The sequence below is a fragment of the Canis lupus genome, chromosome 17 (assembly GCF_003254725.2).
Source record: "Canis lupus dingo isolate Sandy chromosome 17, ASM325472v2, whole genome shotgun sequence".
NCBI classification, from domain to species: Eukaryota; Metazoa; Chordata; class Mammalia; order Carnivora; family Canidae; genus Canis; species Canis lupus.
Genome location: NC_064259.1, coordinates 25,041,601 through 25,063,275, shown reverse-complemented (window position 1 = coordinate 25,063,275; position 21,675 = coordinate 25,041,601). Strand labels below are relative to the sequence as shown.

Below are 21,675 nucleotides of genomic sequence, written 5' to 3'. Positions count from 1 at the left end.
TGATTTTTAAAGATATGAGGCTAGTATGGTCACATCTACAATGGATTGTAAATAAAGAAAAGAGTCCCGAGCAATGGTGTACTTCAATATTTAGAGGCTCGGGAGATAAAGAGAAATCAGCAAAGGAAAATGACAAGAAATCAGTAAAGTAGAAGAAGAACCAAGAGAAAGTGGTGTGCTAGGAGCTGAGAGAAGGAGGTGTTTCCAGAAGAATGGAGTGATTAACTTGTTAAATAAGAAGAGAACTGAAAATTGACTCTCAGATCTAGAAGTGTAGAGATTTCTGGTGGTCTCACCAAGATCAGTTTCTATGGTAGGAAAGGGAAGAAAGGGGAGAAGACAAAGAGTTGGCAAGTATAGATAACTCTTGGGAGGAGTTTTGCTGTAAAGAAAAGCAAAACAATGGGGTGGTGGGTGAAGGGGGACATGGGTAGAGGAAGGAGTCGTTACTACACATAACAAGTAAATATACGCATGAGAACCTTGTATTTATATATAGAGTTTGAATTTATTTTGATTGACAATGAAATCTAAAATTTCATTTAGTGAAAAGTCTTCAATAGGCTTGATAATCTTAGCAATAGCATTTATATTTGAAGAAGACTTAGTTAAATATGAGTTGGCCTGTGGAAGATGTGTAATTTTAAAGGTTGTTTCTTTAGTTTAATTTGGATTTGCAATTTCAGTTAACCCTTTCCAATAAGAGTCCCCCCAAATGAATATTTACTTAGCAGTGATAGAAAACTTTGTATTTACAGAGTACTTATCAGTCTCTGTATCAGAACAAACACAGAAGAATGAAAACGTTGTTAGCAGTGGAGGAGGGAATTAAAGCAAAGTGTCCCAAACCAAGGAAACTGAGTCTTAGGGCTTTTGTGCGATCTGAAAGTGAGACTCACCAGCAACCCTCCATGGCACTGTTCGTCAACCTCTTGGGCCATTTGACTCTCTTTTCTTTTCTCTTCATTGTTCTTATCACTTTCTACATTGAATTTTTTTTTTTTTGAGATGTTTCCAGCTTTCTAGCAGCATAGTCATTCCGATCAGAAGGATTTTATTTGTTCTCCAGGGCTCCTGGCTTTCCAGAGCCTATTGCATGTGCTGTTTCACCAACTCTCTTTTCCTTTTCCTGCTGGAAAATCCAGCGAGGCTATGTTTCCCAGCCTCCCTTGCAGCTGGTGGTGGGTGGGTGGGGTGGGTGGGTAGAGGAGTGAGGGTGGAAGTAATATATTCAATTTCCAGCCTGTGGCCTGGCCCTTGGGAAAACCTGCACACACTTCTCCACACTCTCTCTGTCTGCAGATCAGAGGAGGAAGTTGCCCTGGAAGAGTCTGGGTCCTGCATGATTGTGGAGCAGAGCACCTCTCCTGAACAGCATTGCTCTGTGGCATGAGCAAGAAATGAACTTTTATTTTTTGAAAACTCTGATACTTTAGAGATGTTTATTGTAGCCGTGAGCCTATTCTGATTATTACACACTCTTTTGGATTAGCCTGTGCCTTAGACTTGAAAAGTCCAGAAGTTAGGGGTAGGGCAGATACACAATTTGATTTGGAATTGTGGTTTCATGTAAGGACCAGTTTGGGGGCATTGTTGGCACTGACAAGGCCACACTGGGACGCAAACACCATTTTAAAAATAGCCTTTCTGTAGCCTTCCAGGACCCTTTCCCTATAGGAACTTAAGCCACCTTCCATTCCTCAAGGTTTCATAGGTTGTGAATGGAAAGAGAAACAAATTATCTAGCAACTATCCTGTGTCTGGCACTTTTCCTTGCATAATCATATTTAATTTTTACAGGAATCTAATGAGATATTAAAGGTTAACCTTTACCAGCAGTTTACAGATGTTTACAATCAACTGTTGTCATGATTCTTTTTGATACCCAGTTTGTCACAAATTTGATACCCAGTTGGCACCTATGTAATTTTGACAACCTCCATCCTCCCTTTTTATTATTTACTTATTTATTTTTAAAGATTTTATTTATTTATGAGAGAGAGAGTGCAGGGGTGGATAGGGAGAGAAAAGGAGGGAGAGAGACAAGCAGACTCCACACTGAGCACGGTGCCTGATGTGGGGCTCAATCCCAGGACTCTGAGATCATGACCTGAGCCAAAAGCAAGAGTCAGTCGCTTAACTTACTGAGCCACCTGGGGGCCCCTCCCTATCCCCCCCTTTTAATCTTGGATTATTTCCTTACTTTCCAACACCACAAAATGTCTCACCTTGTACTTTTCCTGCCTCTGACATGGATTGAGCTATTTCTCCTTGGTGGCCTGCTTCCTTTGGAGAAGACTACTTACAAATGAAGACCTGGTGCTTATTGCTACTGGTGTGTCATTACTCCTAGGTCTTTGAGTGGGTCCGTATTAAAAGTCATGAATTCATATTCCTATTTCCAATTCAAATTTAACATTACATTTTCTTTGATTTTATATTTGTATCCTTTTCTTTTACACTGAAAATCTTAATCTTTTTTTTTTTTTTTTTTTTACTTTATTGATCTATTTTAGAGAAAGAGAGAGAGAAAGAGCACAAGCCAGGAGAAGGCCAGAGGGAGAGAATTTCAAGCAGACTCTGCACTGAGCACAGAGCCTGATGCGGGACTTGACCTCACAACCCTGAGATCATGACCTGAGCCAAAATCAATAGTTAGAGTTGGAAGCTTAACTGAGCCACGCAAGTGCTCCCCACCTTTTTGAGGAGGAGGAGGAGGAGGAGGAGAGAGAGAGAGAGAGAAAAGGCTTCCAGGGTCCTTTAAAGACAGGAATCTAACATTATTTGCAGATGCTGATATACCTGGGAAATCTTGGAAAATAAACTGAAAAACTATTATAAATAGTAAGGAATTTGGGATGTGGTTGGGAACAAAATTAACATATTAATATTAGAAAAATCGAAGGCTTTCTTCTATATGTAAAACAACCAGTTAGTAGAGGTAAGTGGAAAATACCATTTATAGTCACACAAAAAGAGATTTAAAAAATTGGGGATGAAACATAGCAAAAACTGTACAAAATCTATGTGAAGAAACTTAAAAATGTACTGAGAGTACAAAAAAAGACCTGAGTGAGTACAAAGGGACCACTCGTACCTGAATAGAAAGGTAATGTCTAATAAACATATTATTATCAAAAACAGTACATTTACTGAGCCCTTATTATTTATTCCATTCTAAGAACTTTGCATATTTTGGCTCACTTCATCCTCACAACCGTACGAGACGGGTGGATGAAGAGATAGACATAGTGAGTGAGGTTAGGTGCCAGGGCCATACAGCTAGTCAGGGGAAGAAGCCCCACAACTTAACCACAGAGTGCACCATGGCTGGAATTTTCTTTTAATTAACTTAAATATTGAGGTATAAGTCACATACCGTAAAACTCATACCATTCTAAAGAGTAGAATTAAGTGGTTTTTAGTAGATCCAGAAAATTGTGCAACCTTCACTGTTATCGGATTCTGGAAAACTTTCATCAGCCTGGAAAGAGATCCTGTGCCTGGTAGCAGTCAGTTTCCCATCCCTCAACCCTCAGCCCCTCGCAGCCACCTTCCACTTTCTGCCTCTAAGGATTTGCCTATTCAGGACACTTTATATGGATGGAGTCATATAAGACATAGACTTTTGTGACTGGCTTCTTTTGTGTACGGTGTTGTTTTTAAGATTCATCCATGTTGTTGCATATGTCACTACTTTATTCCTTCTTGTGGTGTAATAATATGTGTGTGTACAGATATTCAACATTTTGTTTATCCATTCATCAACCGAGGAACGTTTGGGTTGTTTCATTTTTTGGGTTGTTTCATTTTTTGGGTTGTTTCATATATATCAGATGCATACATATATAGTATACTATATATATGTATATATGCACACAATATATATGTGTATACATATATATACATGTATATGTATATTCTGATACACATATATATATTTCTGATAGATATATATATTTTTTGCCAGTTTTTTCTTTGCTTTTATGGAGGTGTGAGCTCTTGGAGGTCCTCTTGCTATTTCACTACTTTAATTAACTTTTACATTTAAGAGTATTTCTAAAATTTGGGAGGGGGCGTTCCATGAGTTAGTTTTAAAGTTCACATGAAGAGATAAATAATTAAGACTAAGTTGAAAATCCTGAAAAACAGTAATTACATAAGAATAGCCCCTTCCCCACCCTCCCAGGTCTGGCTGGCTCAGTCAGTAGGGCATGCAGCTCTTGATCTTGGGGTCATGAGTTAGAACCCGACGTTGGGAGTAAAATTTGCTTAAAAAAGTAGCCCCACCTAGTATTGACATATATTAAAAGTATAATTATTAAAACAGTCTAGTATTGGCAATAAACAGATCAATGGAACAGAATCAAATGTCCAGAAAAAGAATCAATTTTTATGATGATGTAGTATATAATACCAATGGGAGTGCATGTCAATGAAAGAAAAGAATTTAATAAATTTACAAGCATTAGGAAAGACATTGAGTTTGATTCCTGTCTAACTTCTTGCAACAAAAGAAATTCCAGATGTATCAAAGGTTTAAACAGAAAATGTAAAATCATTAAATAATGGGAAAACAGCTCTGAGTGCTTATAAGACTTTGGAAGCAACCCAAAATCCATTAAAATAAAATAGATAAACACATGGGTATATTCATACATAACAATGAAAATATATGAACTATAGCTTATATACAACAACATGCTTAAGTCTGAGAAATAGGATAAATTATAGAAGTAAGACATTAATAGATACTCTAAGAATCAGAATATGACTCCATTAATATGGAATTAAAAATAAACAAAATACATTTTTAGGGATGCATCCAAATGTGGTAAAATTGTAAAGAAGCAAAAGGAAGAGATTATTACAAAAATCAGGATGGTGGTTACTTCTTGGGTGTTGGTGGTGTGGTGAATAGGGAGGGAGGCTTCAGGGTGAAGGGATGTTCTATTTCTTAACTTGTTTAGTGACTATGTAGGTGCTTAATTAATGGTTATGCATTCAACTATTCACATAGGTTTATGAACTCACCTGTATGATTATTATATTGTACCATAAAAGAAGAAAAATGATAAAGAAGATGTAGTTGATGTCTAGTATTTAGCATTATATCTTGAGCAAATTCTTATTTTGAGGCGGTTTATATATTTTTAATCCCATTTTCCTGGATTCCTTTAGATTCATGCTTCCTAACAATTAGAGGAATCTCTTTTCTCGAGAGATTCTGTGGTCCACTTCCTAGGAAATGCTACAATATTGGTAATTAAATCATATCAGCGCAACAAATAGAAAGCCGTATGATTGAATGGCTGCTATCAAAATGTCATCTCACTGCTGCAGGGGCAAGCCAGGCGCTCTCTTTCTCCTTTGTCATCTGGGTTTCGTTTGTAGATTGATATAAAGCCGAGCTCCAATCCTGGGCTCATAGGATTGAATTTATTAACTAGTGAATGGAGATGAAATTTACCTTTCAAGGCTGGTTGGAGAATAAAATAAGGTAATAAATGGTGACTACTAAGGATTTTAATGAAGCAAGACAAATAATAGCATAAGTGCTCTAGAATGGAATAATAATGTTCTTTTTTGCATAAGTTCAAGGGAAAATTATTTTTTAAAATGGGTTTGATGCAATTGTCTGTTGTTTCATCTCATTGTTTGATTTTTTTTTTTTTTTTTTTAAACTCTGTATCCTGACCGTTCTTTCCTGTCTCCAGGACATTTATTTACTCATTGCTCACTAGAGGGAGGCCTTTTCCAGTTGTGTTCGTGGTCAGAGGATTTATCTTCTGCGCAGGAAATGGACTTCTCCAAGGCTACTATCTGATTTACTGCGCTGAGTACCCTGCTGAGTGGTACATGGACGTACGGTTTAGCCTGGGTAAGTAAACCTGGCCACTTCTTACCCACACCGCAGTGAATACCACTTCCCACAGCCTAAATCCCCATCACCTTTCCTCACCCTACTGCAATAACCCCCTAGTGAATTCCATTCTCCTCTTTCCTCCTGCCACCTGGGTCTTTGTTCTATAAAGCAGCCAGAGAGCTCTTTGAAAAACATGTCATTCCGCACCTGAGAATCCTTTAGAGCACTTCTGTTACTCTTGGAACAAAATACAAATTCCTTATACTGCCTGAGCCTGTGACGCCCAAATGTTGTTGGTCCCACTTTGATTTCCCGACCGCATTTCCTACCTTCATCCAATTACTATGCTGGAGCCTCAGTGGCTTTCCTGCTAGGCCTGAAACAGTCAAGCTGGTCCTGCCTCAGAGCTTTTACACAGACTGTTCCCTCTGTCTAGAATGTTCTGTCCACATATACTCATGGAGGTTGGTCCCTCACTTTATTTAGGTCTCTATCAATTTGTACCTCCTCAAAGAGACTTTTCCTGACCATTTTATCTAAAATAGTAGAAAACACTGTTGAATTTTCTTTTTTATTATCTGCAAGAGGAACTCAAGTCAGAAAGGTTCAATTGTTTGCACATTATTTTGGCTTAAACCAAAATGCAGGGATTAGCCTTAATTCTTAACTCTTTTACATCACACATCAAGTTTTATCTATCAGCTTAGTACAGCTGCATCTAGCTCCATAACATGTGCCGACTGAATTCCCTTCTTCCTTCTCCCTTATTGCTCTGACATCGTCCTGGTCTGAACCATCATGGGACTGCTGGGACTTGCTGGGACTGCCACAGTGACCTTTGCAGCTTCCTGCCACTGGCCCTGGCCTTTGATATAGTCCTTGCTCCATACAGCAGTCCCAGTGAATGTCTGAAAATACAAACGACTGGAGGATTGGTTGTATGAATGCTGATCCATGCACACACAGAGTGTTCTGGAGCCACAGAAACAAACCAAACCAAACCAAACCAAACCAAGGAAGATCTTTGTGTGCTCCTATGAGACATCTCTAGACTATGTGGTTAAATAAAAAAAAAAAGTGTGAACAGTGTATCTAGTATGCTACTTTTCATGTAAAAATGAGGAAAGGAAGTGTGTGTGTGTGTGTGTGTGTGTAAAACTGGAAAAAGGAATATTGGGTTGATAAAAAAAAGAAACTAATTGGAGTGCTTGGGGGGCTCAGGTCATGCTCCCAGGGTTCTGGAGTCGAGCCCCTCATCGGGCTCCCTGCTCAGGTCGGAACCTGTTTCTCTCTCTCCCTCTGCCACTCCCCCTGCTTGTGTTCTCTCTCTCTCTGTCAAATAAATAAATAAAATCTTTTTTTAAAATATAGAAACTAATTTTAAAAAGGTGACATGTAGGGTCTGGGGGAAAAAGAATGGGATGGGAGGCAGAGCTTTTCTTTCAATATAGTTTTGCCCTTTAAATCATGAAAATTTATAATTTAGTTAGAAAAAAAAATCTAAATGGGGGACCCTGGCTGGCTCAGTTGGTGGAGTGAGCAACTCTTGCTCTTGGGATCCTGAGTTTGAGCCCCAGGTTGGGTGTAGAGATGAAATAAATAAAACTTTAAAAAAAATCTAAATAGAAGAAACTTCCCTAACATTGAGAACAAACAAAGAAATGTACCTAACTGTATGTTGAATCATTTCAACATCATTTCAACATCATTTCCTGTTGGAAATGATTTATGGGAAATGATTTATGCCAGTTTACAGGAAATAAAGACAATGAAGAAATAAATTGAATGCCACTCTCAGAAAGTGAGCCAGTCTTATCTAGAAAGGGGGACATTCTGAGGTACAACTGTCTGGTCTTTTCAAGAAGTCAGTGCTCTGAACAATTTTTTAAAAGGTAAGGATTGGACGCCTGGGTGGCTCAGTTGGTTGAGCATATGACTCTTGGTTTTGGCTCAGGTCATGATTGCACAGGTCATGAGATGTAGCCCAGCGTTGGGCTCTACACTCAGTGAGGAGTCTGCTCGAAGATTCTCTCCCTCTGCCCCCCTACCCTGTGTACACACGTGCATCCCCCACCCCCAAAATAAGTAAATAAATCTTAAAAAAAAAAGGGTTTGGGCAAGATTAAAATGGCCTGAAAAGAGATAATGACCAGATGCCAGGTGTGGTCCTATCCTGGACTTTGGTTTTCACAAATTAGCTGTAAGAAGCATTTTTAGGCTATCTGGGGAATTTGAAATATGGCCTAGATAATTACATAGAATGAAAATCTGGAAGAGTATGCATTAAGGTGCTTAATGGTTGTGATTTCTGGGTGTTGGGTATAAGCTGTCTTGGTTTCCTTATTTTTTCTAATCCACATAACATATTTCTTTCATAACAATCATAAATGGAAATCAGTTCCTATTTCTCTCCTGCTTCAGACATGCCAGTAGCTTTTTCTTGCACTTACCAATCCAAATTTCTCACCAAGGCTTATAATGCTTAGTGTGTTTTTGTAGTTATCATTCTGTCCACATTTTCTCACTTTTCCCTCAAAGTTTCAACTGCACCAGCCTTCCTTCCATTTTTAGATGTAGTAAACCTATTCTAGCCTTAGGGCCTTTGCACCTGCTAATTCCTATACCAGATTGCTCTCCCTCAGATCTGTGAGTTCTTATTATTCAAATCACAGGACAAAATGCCAAATCTTCAGAAAAGTTTTCCCTATCCACCTCATCTAAAGTAGAGACACCTCCTCTCCTCCCCAGCTCACTCTCTATCTCATGATCCTATGATTTTCTGCTTTGCAGTGACATTCGATGATTTAAAATGTTTTAATTATTTGAATTCATCTCTGTCTTCTTCTGCTAAAATATAAGGTCTAAAAAATAAATAAATAAATAAATAAATAAATAAAATAAAATATAAGGTCTATGAGGACAGACCTTGACTGTTTTCCCATAACTGTATCCTTGGTGTTTAGGATATTGCTTGGTCTATTGTAAGCTCTCCATAAATGTTAGTTGAATGAATGAATGAATGAACACATGAGTGAGTCTTGTCTCATCCTTGTGAAATAGGTATTATTCAAATCCACATTTTACAGATGAGAAAACTGAGGCTGAGGGAAGGCCAGTGACTTGCTGAGGACACACAGACAATGAATCCAAGGTTTCCACTTTGTCCACATCGGTGCACGCTCTCTCTCCTCCTTCTTTCAACCTCCTGCCATTGGGGTCTTTCTCCAGTTTCCCTTTCTTCCAGAACAATAATTTTTAAAAATTTACTATTGAAGTATGGTTGAATATTAATTTCAGATGCATAACGTAGTGATTCAACAATTCTATATATTATTCAGTGCAGACCAAGATAAGTGTAGTCAGCATCTGTCACCATAAATGGCCAATGATCTTTGGACTAGACAAGATTGCAAATCATTGTTTTTTTCCTATTACAGCAAATGATGTGAGAGTAGATCTGTTTTTAATTCAAGTTTTCTTGCTTTTTGCCTCCTGTATTTTGATCAGCACAAACAACATTGTTGAGAGGTGAAGTTGGGCATCTATGCAGAACAGTGAGGGTTTCTGGACTATAAGGTGCCCGTTGAGGTACAAGCCCTAGCATCCCTAATCCTGGCTCTCCTCACTTCAGACCAGGGCTTCTTTCTGAACCAATGAATGGAAGAACAAGAATGTGTGTATGAACTGGCAGTGGTGGAAACCAGTTTGCGAGGTGCCAAGCTCCCCAATCTGGCTCATGTTACTTTCATGAGAATGAGTATATTAATTGGGAATGCTCTCAGCAGTGAGTCACAGAAAACCAGTTCATGGAGACTTAAATAAGAATTTTATATTTCTTATATAACAAGATGTCCAAAGGTAGACAGCTTCTGCATTCCTTTAATTGCTTATAGATATTAAGTTCCCAGGAACTTTCTATACTTTCTGTTCCACTGTTCTTAACATGTTTACCTGTCATCCTAATCAAATCCACTTCGTGATTACAAGCAAGACCATTACTATAGCTCAAGGCATCACATCTGGCGATGAAAGAGGAGGGAGGAAGTGGAGACACTGGTCCCATCCGCCCTTTTATCAGAAAAGCAAAACAATTTCCAAGGAAACCCCAAGAACATTCATTTCCCTTTATATCCTTGTGGCAGAAATAGGTCACATGACCACTTTTCAGACTTCCAGCCTCTTTAGTGGGGAAAGCAAAGGAGAAGGGTTTAGAATTAGCAGTTGAGTTTGCCAACCACAATTATTTATGAATGAGCCAAAAGTTTGCTATTTATTTATTCATTCGTTCATTCATTCGTTCATTCATTCATTCATTCATTCAAGTATTGGACAATGGTGTTAGTCCCTTTCTCTTTTCTCCCACCTACCTCCATCATGTGACACTGTATATTGTCAGTCTTTTGGTCTATGAAACACTGTGGCCTCTCTACCCAAATTTGGGACAATGGCTAATTGGTCTCCCTTTGTCATATCTTCGTAGCATTCTCAGAATTTGAAATAAAATGCGTTTCTCTTTATTTTTAGAAAAAAAAAAAAACTTAGCTTGTGAGAAAAAAGCACCAAAACCCGGATATATTTTTAACTTCTTCCCTCTGTCTTCTTTGCCAAGGTATCTTCTTATTTATTTTGGGAATGGGAATCAACATTCATAGTGACTATATATTGCGCCAGCTCAGGAAGCCTGGAGAAGTCATCTATAGGATTCCACAAGGTAATATCTCCCCTGCCCTTCAGATTTCCACTCTTCCTTGAGAGCCTGTCCTAGATTATGTTATAAATAGTAAATGGAGAAGGGGCAAAAATGACACAGTATATCCCAATTTGCCCCTGACTTCTCCTTCATATCCCTTCTCACCCCACAATACCTTTGCGTTCCTGATCTGAACCTAGAAGTTCAAGGAAGATAGAGCCACCCTCAGGAGATTGTGACATCATAATGCCTTAAAGATGGGGGAGTGCGAGGTTTGGGGTAAGGTGGAAATAGACTGCCACCTCGTTACAGTAGGTAAGGTTATCATGTGCTGTATTAGGCTTCTCTAGAGAAACAGAACCAATAGGCTATAGATACAGACACAGATACGGATTCATAAAGAGATTTATTCTGAGGAGTTGGCTCACATGATTATGGAAGCTGAGAAATCCCATGGTCTGTCATCAGCAAGACCCAGGGGAGTGAGTGGGTGGTATAAGTTCTAGTCTGTGTGCAAGAGAGGACTGATGTCCTAGCTTAAAGACAGTCCGGCAGAGAGTGTGAATTATCCTTTACCTGGCCTCTTTGTTCTATCTAGGCCTTTAGTGGATTGGATGAGGCCCACCCACTTCAGGGAGGGTAATCTGTCTTAGTCAGTGAGTAGATTCACATATTAATCTTATCCTGGAACATCTTCAGGGACATACCCAGAAATAATGTTTCATCAAATATCTAAGGCATACTATAGCCCAGTCAGGTTAACAAAGAAAATTGCATCATGTGTGCAGAGTGTTGGTCCTTCTCGAGTTATCCAATAAAGCTGATTTGTGTATGACTTGTCTTCTCCAGTTGACCTGGATTTCTCTAGTGAGCACTCAGGCAGTTCTGTGTATATTTCCTGCCATAACTACATATTTGAAACCCTAACTGTTCCCAGGAAACCAGGGTGTGAAGTTGACAAACATGAGGTGAGAGTGAATTAGTCCAAGTAATCCTTTGCTATTTTAGGTGGTATTTGTGTAGGCTAATGGCTCTCATCCTTTTTGATGTAAATGGAACCTATTATTTGCATCAAAATTGTTTCTAAATTACAATATGGTATTAGTATTTATTTATTAATAAAGCAGAGCTACAATGAACTCAGTAACACATTTAAATGAATTTAAATGTTGCTGACATCCTCTTGGTGTCTACATCAACCAAAAATAATAGCATATATTAAGATATACCATTTGCAATTATAGACCTATATACCACAGGCAATTTATAGACCCTCTGCAGGAGTTCAGGCCCTGGTTTCTCCCAGGGCCTGGCAAATCACAGGTCTAGAACTGCTGAGGCAGTGTCATCTTTAAGGAATATAACTTTAAGGGGCTTTGGGATTTTAAATATTCACTCAATAACTAGCTAAACAAAAAGAGTGGAGAATTCTCTTAAAAGCTAGATTGTCAAAGCTAATTTCCAACTATTAAGATAGGTTACAGAATGATTTAAAAACAACATATTCGGGATCCCTGGGTGGCGCAGCGGTTTGGCGCCTGCCTTTGGCCCAGGGCGCGATCCTGGGGACCCGGGATCGAATCCCACATCGGGCTCCCGGTGCATGGAGCCTGCTTCTCCCTCTGCCTGTGTCTCTGCCTCTCTCTCTCTGTCTCTCTGTGACTATCATAAATAAATAAAAATTAAAAAAAAATTTAAAAACAACATATTCTTTATATAAGTATGGAAAGAAATAATTTAGTTGAGTGTGGGGCAGAAAGTGGATATATTTACTATCATTGGATATATGTTGATTTCTACTTATAGGTTTGATATCAGACATATATGTTTCGATAGAAAAGTAAATCTTGAAAATCAGCAGAAGCAGATCTCACCAGCTCTCACAGCTCCCACTCACTTCTTTAAAGTTGAACAGAGTATACACACTCCTTTGCAGGTGTGGGAGGGCAAATGGCAAAGGAAAATCTTATAACTTCTATCATCAACTCAGATATTTATTATTGCTACATAGTGTGTTTTTTATTTTGTCTGAGTGCCAACATGAAATAGGCTGTATGGGTGTTCCAGGGGAGAAATGAGGAGGTGAGGGATGGCTTGGAAACATTATTTAATAGAACGAAACCAAAACCAGGTCTACTGCCCCTCATCTTGGACTTGTCCGGAGCCAGTGGTACAGCAGTTGCTAGAGATTGGCTGGAGCCTGTCAAGCAGCAGTGGGTGCTACTCATGATTCCAGGATGTTCTGAGGGCAACAGGCTGTTGTCACTTTTCCCCTTTTCCTTAACAGTTATTTGTCATAACTGCCTTTATGTATTTTGGAACAAAACAGAGGAGTTTTAATGTGGCAGTGATCCAGTTCCGAAAATTGACTTTTTCATTCTTCTGCACACAGGTGGCTTGTTTACGTATGTTTCTGGAGCCAATTTCCTTGGTGAGATCATTGAATGGATCGGCTATGCCCTGGCTACTTGGTCCCTCCCAGCACTTGCATTTGCGTTTTTCTCACTTTGCTTCCTGGGGCTGCGAGCTTTTCACCACCATAGGTAAACTTTCCAATTAGGATGGCAGCAGTCAAGTAGCTTTTTTCTTCAAACAGTTTTTTAGCTCTTGGAGTCAGATATGGAAACCTAAGACATGTATTTTTATAAGGGAAGGTTGATACAGTAATCCACACTGGTAAATTCTGACTTCCTGGGCTTTCACTGAACTTGGGATTTAGCTGGGTATAGGTATTATAGACATTTTTTTTTCCTATGAGCAAAACAAAACCCATGTAGGGAGAGGCGTGCCTGAGGTGACTTGGGAAGCCACCTGCCACCTTACCAAAGAAGGCTTTCACTGAACTTGGAATTTAGCTGGGTGACACTTCTGCCAGATTTCTCAAAGTGTGTTCCATGGGGAGCACTTTCCACTGCTTCACAGATAATCCTGAGGTCAGCCAGGAGACAGTACAACGAGGGAAAAGCCTAGCCCCTGGTCTAGTCTAGTATGGCTATTATCTCTAATTCTAGGTTTGGTGCTAATAGTTCAGGTAATCGGAGAGCCCTGGACACTCCAGGATTATTTTCCTAGAATCTGTGTACTACCAGGGCTTATTTTGGTACTCCCCTTTGTCCCCTACTCCTCCATAAATCATAGCCAAGGTCATTGCTGGCTTCTTGGGAAGGTAGGATGAGTGAATCCTAATGTGGTGTGATTTCAGGACTGTCCCCTCACCTGGGGAATGCCAGGAATTGTAGGGGTTTAGAGCCTCTCCTCTGTAGGTCTAGCCTAAAGCCTTACTAACTTCCACCTCCCTCCCAAACCCTGTCGCTGGGTTGGGTGGGGACAAAAGCAGTAACTACAGGTATCCCTGCAAGGGGAACTGTTCTAAGTTGTTATTGGGCTTTGAACTTGAACTTCAGATCCTTTCTCTAAAATGGCATTTGCAGCTGGAGAGACACAGAGAGAGGGAGGGATAACTAAAGGGGGAACAGCCTTGGAACCGGGACCTGGGGGACCCCATTAGCTCCTGCATGGGTGTTTTATTTGGGCTAATGATTAATTTCGTAGTTTTGAAGGTTAAACCGAGAATGGGTTATTTTCCACAGTGTGGAATTCATGCAGATGTGTCAGAGGTGAATGAAACCGTTGCTGTCCTCGTGACTGCCTAGACTTGGTGGGGACGGACTGCAGAGTCTCCAGCCTGTAAGACAGTCCACGTTCTCCTTCCTGTCTTGAGGCCCAGTCTGTCGCCCACTGGGGGCGGAAAGAGAGAGAGGCAGAGAGGGCATCAACTAGTGCTCAGGGGAGGGGTAGCATCTCCACCAGAGGTTTCCAGCTGGTGTGACAACAAAATCCGGAGCCTGGCCCTGTCCTGTTGGGTCAGACTGCTCCCGAGGGAGGGCCAGAGGGCAGCTTTCCACAGGCCTAACTGGGCTCTGTGAGAAGCTACTCATCAGACCTCTCTAATCATAGCACGCAAACCCGGCCACCTCTTGTCACGTACTATTACTGTTTGTCCCCCAGTTCAAATTAAGGTACTTTAACAGAAACTTGAGAGCTACTAGCTTCAACTAGCTAGGGCAGCCTGGCCACTGAAGGCGAAAGCCATTTCACAACACATATGAATCTTCCAGGCCTGCCAAAGCAGATGACCACAAACTGAGTGGCTTAAACAATAGAAGTATATTCTCTCACGGGTCCTGAGGCAGAAGTGTGAAATCAAAGTGTATGTAGGGCCACGTTCTCTCTGAAGGTTCTTGGTGAGGATCGTTCCTTTGCCTCTTCTCGGCTTCTGATTGCACCTGCAATCCGAGGTGTTCCATGGTCTGTAGCTCCGTCCCCAATGTCTGCCTTCCTCTCCACATGGCCTCTTCCCCTGTCTGTCTCAGTCCTGGGGGCTCCTGTCCCCTTCAGCCAAATTGGATTAAGGGCCTTTCCTACTCCTTGTCTTGCCTTAAATTATATCTGCCATGACCCTGTATCCAGGTAAGTCCTCCAGATTAAGACTCCAATCATATATTGGGGGTGGGGGGATCATAATTCAACCCAGAATATGAGGTTATATTTTCTTGGCATTCCCAGGCCTCATGAGGGGACATTTTCCTGGGAACATTACCAGTTCTCTAGGATTAACTTTGCCCACGGTCTTTGGGGTCTCTGGTCCCTTATTTCCCAATTGAATTCATTGAGCAGTTTTTTCTGGCTTTTCCCCTTTTATATTGTGGTAAAATACACATAACTTAAAATCTTCTGTCTCGGCCATTTTCGGTCTACCATTCAGTGGCATTAGGTACATCCATAAAGCTGTGCAACCACCGCCAGTGTCCTCTGCTATTATTTGTTATTTCCCATCATAAGAAGCTTCAACATTTATAGGAGAGGATGCGGGAGGGAGAAAGGAGGTGGGCAAATGGGCATCTTCTGCGAGAGTGAGGCCCTGAGTAACTGTAGGTTGGTTTGGAACAAGAATTTCAGACCCAGCAAACCACAACTGTTGACTGCTGCTTGTTCTAATTATTCCTGTCTTGTCTTTTAGGTTCTACCTCAAGATGTTTGAGGACTACCCCAAATCTCGGAAGGCCCTCATTCCATTTCTCTTTTAAAGAAACCAGATAAAAAGGGAGCAAAGCTCCCACATGACTGTTGAACACCATCAAGCTGCTGAGCCTGTAACTTTTAAAGTTCCACCGTGTATATGTAACTGGAGACCACTTGTGTTTTGACAGCTGGCCTGGAGATGCTGTGAGGCAGCTACTTATTTTGTACTCTACCCTCCCAGAGTCTCTTTCCTGATCTCCTGTTGAAGCTTCCACAAGGCTCTTCTCCATACAGAGGCATCTGTCTGCAACTTATCTATTCCTTCTAGAAAGTGCAGAAATTCCCTATATATTTTCTTCTTTGGGTGATCAATGTCCGACAGCTCTGCAGTTGGGAAAGTTTTCAGTCGAGGGCAGTGCTTAGAGAATTTATTAAAGGTACGTGTTTTACTTAGGTCCATACAAATCATACAGATCAGCAGATCTTGAAATTCTGAAGCTGCATGGACCCCGAGTAAGTCTACTCCTTAAAACCCAGTCACACTTTTCTTTTCCTCTGTTAATTATGAAAGATATGAGATGATCAAGTGGACTTTTAATAGAGGAGCCCTCTCTTCATATTACCGAAGTCACAAGGAGGCATTAATCCCATATCATATTTGTGCACTGTCTCAGCTCCTCTGGCTTCCTGAAAGTTCCAGAATCCCTGTCAGATATCCCAGAAAACTGGTGTGGGGTTTACTGAAGGTTGGGTTTTCATGACCACAAAGAGAAAGACATGACTCTGGTTGGCTACTGAGAGAGTAAAAAAGTGTTTTACAGTAGACGCTGCCCACTCTGATATTCTCAGAAACCTGTGGAAATAGCCGAATAACGAGAGAGTATCAAAGGGAAATAACTGAGCAAGATCATAAGTTGCTCGCCTGGACACAACATTTGCAATGACACTGAAGCATTTCTGGAAGCACTTGGCAACTTTTCTGGAATTTCTTCGTGGCGGTCCTCGGGATCTGCTCAGAAAGACACTTCCTAGGGGCAACCTGAACATCAGTCCTCCAAGTTCCTGAGGGCACAGGCTGAAAGCTGCCACCAGGGTGTGGGCTGAGCAGAAAACCTGTTTTGTTTGGCTCAGACAGGGATTCACACATAGTTTGACTTTCTTTTCTTTCTTTCTTTCTTTCTTTCTTTCTTTCTTTCTTTCTTTCTTTCTTTCTTTCTTTCTCTTTCTTTCTCCCTTCCTTCCTTCCTTCCTTCCTTCCTTCCTTCCTTCCTTCCTTCCTTTCTTTCTTTCTTTCTTTCTTTCTTTCTTTCTTTCTTTCTTTCTTTCTTCTTTCTTTCACATTGGATGTTTCCAAAATTTCAAAATTAGGTCTCTACATTCCAGTTTCCTTGCAACAGTAGGAGGCTGTGGGCCCACAGAGCCTGCTAAGAATGGGGACTGATCAGCGAGTATGCGTTAGAATTTGCAGCCTCAGTGGAAGGGTCATCCTAGTGTGGATGCTTAGACACTGGGCTGAGGGAGGGGCTGAATACTCATAATTAGAATGTAGGAAAATATTTGTTTCCTCGGGTCCAGGTTGGTGGCAAGTCTTAGGAAAATTTAGCAAGCCCTTTTGAGAAATGAACATCAATTTTATCAGGTGAGGTGCTAAGTAGAGGAATTTACTGTATAAGAAATAGTATACTAGAAAGGTCCGAGGATGATGTATATTACTGAAAAATACAAATTGTAATCATATAAATGTTTTTATGTTTATTAAATGCCTCTCAAATCATGGATGTTAAATAATTTTGTTTGAATTAAAAGATTCCTGAGCTCATGAAGATGCTTATAAGGTGTTGAAGTATGTGATTTTTTTTTTCTGTTGTTGTTCACCCTTCTTTTTACTTTTTTTCTTCTTTAAAAAAGTATAGCTTCCTTTTTTGCTTATCTCTCTTCATTTATCAACTTGAAGTCAAGGGCTCTGAGTTGAAAACAAAAGAGAAATATAACTCATAGGGTTTTTCAGCCACGGTTCAGAACTGTAAGAAGGTGCAGGAAAGGTACTGGAGGATGTGCTAAGGCTAGATGCCACCCCCGATGTTCAGGAAAGATGGGAAAAAATTCTGAGTGAAATAAATCTTGGGCAACCCTGGTGGCACAGCAGTTTAGCGCCGCCTGCAGCCTGGGGTGTGATCCTGGGGACCCTGGATCGAGTCCCACATCGGGCTCCCTGCATGGAGCCTGCTTCTCCCTCTGCCTGTTCCTCTGCCCCCCTCTCTCTGTGTGTCTCTATGAATAAATAAATAAAATCTTTAAAAATAAAAGAAATAAATCTTAAGGTATAGCTTGGGCTCTGTGAAATAAGAGGCTTTCAGTTCTCTCCATGGCATTGAAAATTGACTATTAAAACCTTTATTTTACTATTATATAGAACAGTTGGGCCAGTCCTTGAAATGTGATAAGTGCTCAATGAATGGCAGCTCCTTTTTTTTCCCCAGTAGGTACAATCTCTGGGCAAGGGATCCCTGGGTGGCACAGCGGTTTGGCGCCTGCCTTTGGCCCAGGGCGCGATCCTGAAGACCCAGGATCGAATCCCATGTCGGGCTCCCGGTGCATGGAGCCTGCTTCTCCCTCTGCCTGTGTCTCTGCCTCTCTCTCTCTCTCTCTCTGTGACTATCATAAATAAATAAAAATTTATTAAAAAAAAACAATCTCTGGGCAAAACTGACATTCAGCATACTTATTTGGGGGGGTAGGGGACATAAGAGAATGCTCTCTAGAACTTTTAGGCCAACTCTGATGTAACAAGTTAATTTACATATTTGGAAATTGTCGTTTCAAGTTAACATGATTATGAACTTTAAAAAAATGTATGAAAAAAAATAAAAATAAAAATAAAAATAAATTATGTTTTAGTAATCTCTATACCCAAGGTGGGGCTCAAACTCACAACCCCAAGATTAAGACTACCATGTTCTACCAAATGAGCCAGCAAGGTGCCCTGAATGTGGACCTCTTAATTTAAACATAGTGTGGAATCAACTTCACATAATCTTAACTCTCCCCTTGATAGCTGAAGTATTCTTAGTGCTCTAGGACCATTTCTTTCAACCAATTTTCTCTGTCTAGGGCTGGAATATGTATGCAGATTGAATACAATAAAAGGGAAGCTGTGCTCATCCCTAAATGTATTTCCCCTTTTTCCTAAAACTAGAGTGCTACAAAAATATGGTTAATTTAGGTTTCTGTGGAGTGGGTTTTGAAACCAGGGGATAAAATATGATGGTGGCTTAGCTAAATAGATAGTCGATCTCGCTCTTGCTGAAACTGTCACGGAAGGATGTTTTCCTACTGACCTTGTAGAAGACGTTGTAGTGTTCTGTTTTTAGAATTAAAGAGCTGAAGCACATCTAAGACATCCACTAGTCCCACCCCTTCACGTAAGAGATGGAGACACTGAGACCTGTAGTATTAAAAAGCTTCCCAGGGCCACATAGCTGATCAGAGCGGTCATCTTCTCTTGTCCCTTTAAGGATCAGAAGTCAGTCTTTCTTCTTAGGGCATGGCAGGCTTTTATAAGACAGACCCAGCACAACCTACATAAATGGGTGTGAATTTAAGGCCTGAACACACTCATTCACACTGCAATCATTTATTATTTAAAATATGGAAAATGGTAATAGGTGGGAGGATATCATTGAGTCAGACATGATTTTTGCCCTTTAAGAACTGCCATTTAGATTTCTGAGGCACTCAGGCAGGAGAAAATTAGCCAGAGCTTCAGAGGGGTGCAATGATTCAGGAATGTACAGATTGTCACATCCATTTTGTGGAATCTGCACTCCACTCTGGAGAGGATCGGGCTACGCCTTATCACGAACCTATTTCATAAAATGAAGGTGTAGTAAAGATCGTGGTGTAGAACAGATGGCATTTGTGTTCAATCTGGAAAAACAAGTCACAAATTCCCCTGACCCCCAACGTTTGTCTTCCTAAGGATCATTGGCTGTCCTGAATTTGAAAAGGAAAAAAAGAGACCTCTGATGCAAAATTTGCAATTAAATAGTGATTTAGGTGGTCTAACCCTTTCAGGAACAAATAAATAAACCTATGATTTTACTGCCTTGCAGTTTTCCAATAACTGTCATGACTTTTTGTGGTAACCTTATGGTAATCTCACCAAGAATCAAAGGATAAAGCTCTTGGCACATGAAGGAATGGACTCATGAAAAGTCATTTCCTTTCTTGCCTGGCCTTTTGATTCTCTAATAGACAGTGGGCTGAGGTCCAGGCATGGCAAATAGGCGAGGGTAGCAATAAATGTTAAGCAAAACCTTCTAGAAAAGGCTGCTGATTGTTTTATAGCATCTATACTATCCCATGATAAAAGAAAGAGGCATGGTGCCAGATGGTAATGTGGGTGCTTGGATGATTTAATAGCCACTGAGTGGATTTAATTTCTGAGTAAGAGATTTGGTCATTCTCTCTGTAAGTCCATTAAGCTGTGATCTTAAAAGGTTCCATGTTATTTGTACTGTGTCTCATTTTTTCTCACCAACCACAGCTTAAGATTTGGATGAGTGAAATACATTGTTGAAGAAGGTTAAATATGTACTAACCTCAGTTCCTTTTGTCCCAACCTCCGTGGCTTCAGGGTTTGGCTTTGCTCAACGTAGACAGAGGCTAAGTGAGGGACATCCAAGACCTGTCCCATATGGCAGGCTGGCTGGAAGCAGAGGGAGAATAGAGAAGTAGAGGAGGGTGGGGAGTTATGCAGAAGCAGGGCTGGAGGCATTTGAAGGGTAGCAATGAGGTCAGGAAAAGGGCCTTGGAAGAGTGGGCCTCTCCTGATAGGGAGCTTCTTTCTCTTCCCTGTCTTCCCTCTGCATAAGTCGGATCCCTTCTTTATCCTCCCAGGGAAAGAATCCCCCTGGAAGAGAGAATAAGCTCTTCTTAGAGTTCCTTTTTCACAAGGAAAGATGCTGAGTTTCTTTAAACACAAGCCATATGGTTGTGCCTCACAGTAAAGAATTTAGTTGTATTTCTGTCCACTCACCTCATAAAGATGGTTTTAAGTCTGAGCAGCAGTGACACTTGTGAGAAAGAGGTGAAGGAATTGTTCTGAGAAGTGTGTGGCTGCATTCAAGTTCGGTGAGGCCGGTAGGGAGATGAGAGCCTCCAGAGGAGTAAGCACCCAGAGGTTTTGCCCTTTTTATCATCTTTATTTTCCCTTTAAAAAAAAAAAAGATTTTACTTATTTATTTGAGAGAGAGAGGGGAGGGTCAGAAGGAGAGGGAGAGGACTGAGCTGACCCCCTGCTGAGTAGTGAGCTGGATGGAGGGCAGGGCTCCATCCCAGGATCCTGAGATCATAACCTGAGGTGCAGGTAGATGCTTAATCGACTGAGCCACCCAGGTGCCCCATGGTCTTTGTTTTCCTTTACTCTAGAGGCCCCAAAGAAAGGATCCTTCCTTATGAGGATGCACTTTTTTTCAGCATTGACTAGAAAGCAAATGTTATCAAATCAATTAAATTTCATTAATTGATTCATTAATGCACTTAATGCATTCATTAATGTAAGATTCCTATACTATGTATAGAGAGGTATAAATCTGAATGTAAACTGTGTTAAGTTAAAGATGTATATTGTATAGACTCTGGAGCAATGACTCAAAAAAGAGATAGTAGGTAATAAACTAATAGTGGAAAAGGAAAACATTATTCCAAAATAATGTACGGAAAGCAGAAAATAAATGAACATAAAACAGATGGAGAAAGTAGAAAACAGTGAGATGGTAAATTTAAACTTAATCATATCAGTAATTACATGAAATGTAAATGGTATAAACATTCCAATTAAAAGGTAGAAATTTAAAAAAAAAAAAAAAAAAAAAAAAAAAAAAAAAAAAAAAAAAAAAAAAAAAAATAAAAGGTAGAAATTTTCAGACTAGATAAAAAAGCAAGGTCCAACTATATACCAGATACAAGAAACCTGCTAGAAATACAAATATTCAGGTTAAAAGTAAGTGGATGGAAAAATATATACTCTGAAAACATTAATTAAAATAAATCTGGAGTGGCTATTTTAATATCAGATCAAATAGATTTTAGAGAA

At 40.2% G+C, this 21,675-nt stretch overlaps 1 protein-coding gene across 2 annotated transcripts in view; it reads left to right on the top strand.

The window, feature by feature from the left end:
• Positions 1-17,401, top strand: part of SRD5A2 (steroid 5 alpha-reductase 2) — a 40,351-nt gene extending 22,950 nt beyond the window's left edge. Inside the window, exons 2-5 of one of the 2 annotated variants that reach the window (XM_035700776.2) lie at positions 5,718-5,881; positions 10,476-10,577; positions 12,949-12,987; positions 15,577-17,401. In XM_035700776.2, coding sequence (XP_035556669.1) covers positions 5,718-5,881; positions 10,476-10,577; positions 12,949-12,987; positions 15,577-15,656 — 385 coding nt within the window. In that variant the 3' untranslated portion in view covers positions 15,657-17,401. Of the gene's footprint in view, positions 1-5,717; positions 5,882-10,475; positions 10,578-12,948; positions 13,100-15,576 lie in introns of both variants that reach the window. The other variant, XM_025454249.3, reaches the window with a different exon arrangement.
• The last annotated feature ends 4,274 nt before the right edge of the window (positions 17,402-21,675 follow it).